General features: G+C 32.8%; 1 protein-coding gene across 3 annotated transcripts in view; it reads right to left on the bottom strand.

The window, feature by feature from the left end:
- Positions 1-385: 385 nt before the first annotated feature.
- Positions 386-6,000, bottom strand: part of LOC135217336 (7SK snRNA methylphosphate capping enzyme-like) — a 45,007-nt gene continuing 39,392 nt past the window's right edge. For all 3 annotated transcript variants that reach the window (XM_064253141.1, XM_064253144.1, XM_064253143.1), the window contains 2 exons: positions 3,086-3,241; positions 386-1,511 (listed from right to left, as the gene is read on the bottom strand). In XM_064253141.1, coding sequence (XP_064109211.1) covers positions 714-1,511; positions 3,086-3,241 — 954 coding nt within the window. In that variant the 3' untranslated portion in view covers positions 386-713. The remainder of the gene's footprint in view (positions 1,512-3,085; positions 3,242-6,000) is intronic.

The raw sequence follows: 6,000 nt of genomic DNA, 5'->3' as shown, positions 1-6,000 counted from the left end.
TGTAATATGACAAATCAATATCATGTGTTTAAATTGAAATTTTAAAAATCTGATTCAATTTTGAGTTCATCATTCACTATGAACAAAAACAAACATGATCAATATAGGCTACTCAACAAGATTCTTTTAATACAATCTGAAATCAGGAGTGGCACAGAGAACTGGTTGAATAGAATTTTTGTCTGAGATCATGTAAAAGATTTCATCAGTGTACATCAAAACAACAATCATCATACGTATATCAAAATGGTCCCAATAGCTGTTGCTGCTTCCCTTTAGTAGACATACAACACAGATATAACAGTTTTCATGCATATTTAGTATCAAAACACAATCCTACAATGGCTAATGGATGGCTAAGACAAGGATAAACAAACACAGTTAGGAACTGATCATTGTCAGATAATAATGTCATTTATGTATTTCTTCATCGGTCTGAAATACTTCAGAGAATAAAGAATCTATAAAATAAAGCAAAACTTGTTCATGAAACAATGCATTCCATAAAATCAGGGAAGGAGAAGTGGCAGGTTAAACCTCAGGTTTACTTTCTTCAGATGAATACCAAATGGTACACGGCTCCTTACTGTTATGACTTGAATGAGTAGTTTCACCAGCAGGATAGAATTAACTCGCTGATGTTAAATTATTATTCCCTCCTCGATCACTGACAGATCAATGAAACACAGCCACCACACTATTCAGTAACAATTTCATGGTCTATCTTTTGTTTCATTTATGTTTGGAGATCTTGGTTTTGTTGCACATGAAGATCCATTGTGATTGGTAGTGTCCACTCCTTTAGAGTTTTCACAGACTTCATTATTCACTTCATTCTTATTCATTACTACTGCATTTGAACCATGTGAATCTTCAGGTTTTACAGAAGTTTTCTGTTTCTCATCACTACTACCAGGCATACAATCATTCAGACAGCCCTTGTTCTTTACCTTATTGTCAGATCTAGTAGCAGGACTTGTGTGTTGCTTAAGCATCTCTATTTTTGTACACGATTCAGAAACGATAGAAATGTCAGTCTGAGAAGGCAAATGTGATTCAGGAACACACTGATTACTTCTATGGTTGTGGGAATGTGTCAAATGCTTATCACCTTCACCACCCAAAGTTTTACTTGTATCAGTACTATCACAGACAACATCACTCTCATTTTTAGTGACCAATCTTTGTTCTTTATGAACAAGACTATTTGATATATGGCCCATGGTTTGTGTATTTTCTTGTTTCTCTGCAACTTTATCATCCTCCATGGAAGGACCATCTGCACTATCTTTGTTTACCTTCTCTGACAAGTTTGTAAACTCATTTGTAGTACTTGCAGCTGTGTCTGTTTCTTTTTGACTTACTTCTTGTGCATCATGCTTATTAACAATACTGACACTATCACATTCCATTTCTGATGAATGACACTGCTGAGGCACACTGACAGGTGTTGTGCTGATATTCCTAGGATAGCTGTCCTCCATATAGTTTGACTTTGTGATATTGCCAGCCTGAAAAACAATTAATGTTCACAATCATTATGTTGCAAATATATTTTTCATTAAATTATTCATGACAAGTGAGTGTATACTAAGAAAGTTATTATAACTTTGAATTGCATCAATTCATTCAATAACACTAATCTCTTTACTGGGTTTCATAACCTGAAAAGACATTCATACTCCACATTTAGTTACCAATACTGTACTCAGAACTCTCTAAAAAAATTTACTTGAACATTTTTTAAATAACACTGAGTTTAATCGTAATTTATGTATAGATATCATATTTTTATTTATACTTTAAAACCACATACATTTTACACCGTACAGTACGTGAATACTGAATTACATTCCTGCACATCATACTATTATTGTAAATTATGGTAGTATAATGAGACTAAATGCCTCAACTATTCTCAAAAGGCTCACCCAAAGAATGTGCTCTTACAGGTGAAAATCAGTGAAAGAAGTTAAAATTTTAGTCTGCAAAGTAATAAGAAATTTTCAAATAAGCAATACAACTGGGACCAAAGAGATACTGTGAAAAACCTCCGAGAGAACATACATCTACTAGACTCTCATAGGGCTTATGCAAAGAATTTCCTTACAAAGATGAAAACGACAAAGAGGTCTAATTACAGTGCAACTCTTTCAAAAATAAAAAAAGACCATTATGAACCTGAAAGGCTAATTACAAGTCTAACATGAAAGAGAAAAAGCTTACAGGTTATGATAGATTTCTAGTCTTTAGTTCAATGAAGAAATGGTCAATTTTGTAAGCTTCATACAAATTGCCACCAAAGAGCACCTTGCATGGTGCACTATAGATGATTCTAAAGGGTCTCTGCAGTATCACTATAGCCTCAGCTGCACTGTTTCGTCACTTTTTCATGTCACGCATGGTCTTCCTACCTGACTGCTCAACTCCCTAACATATAACCTTATTTAGAACATACTCTTCAAGAGCCTAGAAATGTTATTTAGATCTTGCGAGACTTTGATGACAATAATAATAACAATAATAATAATAATAAAACAATAATAAATAATGCAACCTGTGGCCTTCTGTACAAATGGGACATCAAATGTTTTGAAAGGACAAATGATGTCAAAGGAAGGTCTCAGTGCATCAACATATTCAAGGTTGTCCTATAGGTGGAGGGAATAGATAAAACTATCCTACCTTATTAAATCACTTGAGTAACTAACATGAAGAACAATTAAAAGCTGAGTTAATTCACAATAATGCATGCAAGTGTGGAGAGATAGAGATGATCTCCAAGAAGGACTTAAACCTACTCCTCATGTCAATGTAATTTTGTCAACTTTGCTCTAGTCCAAAACTTATTAACTGCAAGAATAAATCATTATTATATATTACTTTATTCTTCTTCTTGGCTAGATTTCTACTGAACTTATCTTCTAATTTTCCTTTGCTTTCTTATAGCTTCTTTACTATTTGGAATAACCAAAGCAAAAACTAATCATGAATATGTGGTACAATACTTGCCAAGAAAAACCAGAAACCTAGAATTTTGAAACATAATTGGTATATTTCCATAAATCAAATAAATTATAATTACCTTTGTGTAAACAATTATGGGTCTCTGAAACCCACGGGATGTGTGCTGAGGTGTTATCATCTTTTCACTGGTGCTGAAACCAACTTCGTGAAGAAGATAATCGTTGAACTTATCAGGAAACAATCTGATGTTCTTGTAATTCTCAAATATTCGCATCTGAAGGTAAAATAAAAGTAATGTTATTTACAGACTTAATCTTTCCAACTGATTAAATAAGGCTCCATCAGTGACACATTCACAACTATAATGATAAGTAAAGTACATATTTGTTAAAAATTACCTAAAATCTACATTAGCTTTCACAAAAGAAAAACTGTTAGCCCTTGTAGTACAGTAATGATAGGGGAACAATGACATGTATTCTTGATACAAAAACTATGGTAACTTTTGTTTTAATCTCTGAAAAAATCTAATAAAACACAAACATTTAAAAATATAAACTGATAATGCATATATTATAAGAAAATTACAAAATAACGTCACACAAAGGTTCAAACTGAAACATCAGGCTTGTATCTAACTAAATCTGGACTGTTCTTCCTACTTTTAATACCCATCTCCTACCCATACATTATTAACCTTTCACATTCACAAATATACTTTGGTAAACTTAGTGTGCAAGTACTTCCCGAGCTCTGACATACTGTTTTTAACAAACAAACAAACAAAATTTTTTTTTTTTTTTGGTACACCCCAAAATTAAATGATTTGTTACTAAAGCAAGGCAAATCGCAGATGCTATTTCCAGCTTCCTATACACCTCTAATTTATGATGAAATAATAATCACTGCACACTCACAACTTCCAAGTTTCTATTAGCTGGTAAAGAAATTACAGCATTCTGTCATAAAACAGTACAGTTTCTATGTACTATTACAACCTGACAATCACTAAAACCATCAGGTTATTCAACAACCCCCTCTTTCTAAGTGCTCTCTAACAGTCTAGTGTCGGGCTTAATTTTTATTGCTATCAACACTGCAACAACCAATCATTTTTACGACTTGAGACGGACAAAATTACAGGCCACCGTGACTAGTGTATAGCTTAATTTTTATTGCTACCAATACTGCAATGACTTTTTCAGCTTGAGACAGACAAAATAACAGGCCACAATAAACTCATGACTAGTACAGCAATTTCCTAAACTGCAAACAATCTCTTGCAATTTATGGAGACTAAAAAACTGAATATTAAGTCTTTTTAACACAAAAGACATGTAGATAAACATTACTGCTCCAATTTCAAAGGGCTATTAGTCACTGAGAGGGGGATCAGTTGTTTTAGGAATTAACCCTCTTACGCCAGAGCGGTAAACAAAAAATTGTCTCCCGTGTGCCGGAGGGGTTTCGGAGTGAGCGCGGAGGCGGAAAAAATATTTTTTTTTCAAAAAATCACAGCGCGCTTAGTTTTCAAGATTAAAAGTTCATTTTTGGCTCCTTTTTTTGTCATTGCCTGAAGTTTAGTATGCAACCATCAGAAATGAAAAAAATTATCATTATCATATATAAATAATGCGATATCATGAATAGCGCAAAAAACGAAATTTCTTCATAATATAATTGTCATTTCAAATTGCGCTGTGCGCAAAACGGTTAAAGGTAACAAGTTACTTTTTTTTCCGTTGTAATGTACACTAAATTGCGATCATTTTGGTATATAACACATTGTAAAACGATAAAAGCAACATTGAGAAAATATTATCACAAAATAATGCATGAATTCGTAACGCACGGACGTAAACAAATATTTTTTTTAAAAATTCACCATAAATCTAAATATTGTCCTAGAGACTTCAAATTTCTTTCAAAATTAAGAAAAATTATTGAATATTACTATACTGTAAGAGTATTAGCTTACAATTGCAGTTTTCGACCATATCCGACGAGTTAAAGTTGACCGATAGTAGAATTTTTTTATATGCAATTATTTTGGAAATAAGAAAAGCTACAACCTTCAAATATTTTTCGTTTTATTCTACATGAAATTGCGCACATTTTCATATATAAAACTCTATGAAATGCCTAATATGAAATGGAGCAAATATTCCGAGAATGGGACGTACATATTTCGGAGATTTGTGGCGGAGAAATTAAAATTCACCATAAATCTAAATATTTTGCTAGAGACTTCGAATTTGTTTCAAGATGAAGATAAATGACTGAATATTACTAGACTGTAAGAGTTTTAGCTTACAATTGCGTTTTTTGACCATTTCGGTAGAGTCAAAGTTGACCGAACGTGGTTTTTTTTCTATTTATCGAGATTTATATGCAAATATTTCAAAAATGAGAAAAGCTACAACCTTCAATTATTTTTCGTTGTATTCTACATGAAATTGCGCACATTTTCATATATAAAACTTTATGTAACGGCTAATTTACAATGGTGCAAACATTACCACAATCGCACGTATGATTTTTTCGGAAGAGTTACCGCGCGGACATAAAGAAAATGTTATTTTTTTCATAAATTCACCATAAATCGAAATATTGTGCTAGAGACTTCCAATTTGTTGCAAAATGAAGGTAAATGCTTGCATATTACTAGAATATAAGCGTTTTAGCTTACAATTGCGTTTTTCGACCATTTCGTAGAGTCAAAGTTGACCGAAGGTTGAAATTTTGGCAATTATCGTTATTTATATGAAAATATCTCAAAACCGATAAAAGCTACAATCATGAGTGTTTTATTGTTGTATTCTACATAAAAATGCGCACATTTTCATATATAATACTTCATGTAACGGCTAATTTACAATGGTACAAAAATTATGTCAAAGTGACGAAATAATTTCAGAGATGTGTCACAGATACTTTTTAGTGCGGCAAGAAAGAAATTCGCGCTTGCGCGCCTTGGTAACGATTGTAAACAAAACAACACCTTGATCCGTGAACTCCCAGCATCCCCCAAGG

This window comes from Macrobrachium nipponense, chromosome 7 (assembly GCF_015104395.2).
Source record: "Macrobrachium nipponense isolate FS-2020 chromosome 7, ASM1510439v2, whole genome shotgun sequence".
NCBI classification, from domain to species: domain Eukaryota; kingdom Metazoa; phylum Arthropoda; class Malacostraca; order Decapoda; family Palaemonidae; genus Macrobrachium; species Macrobrachium nipponense.
This window is presented reverse-complemented; position numbering and strand designations above follow the sequence as displayed.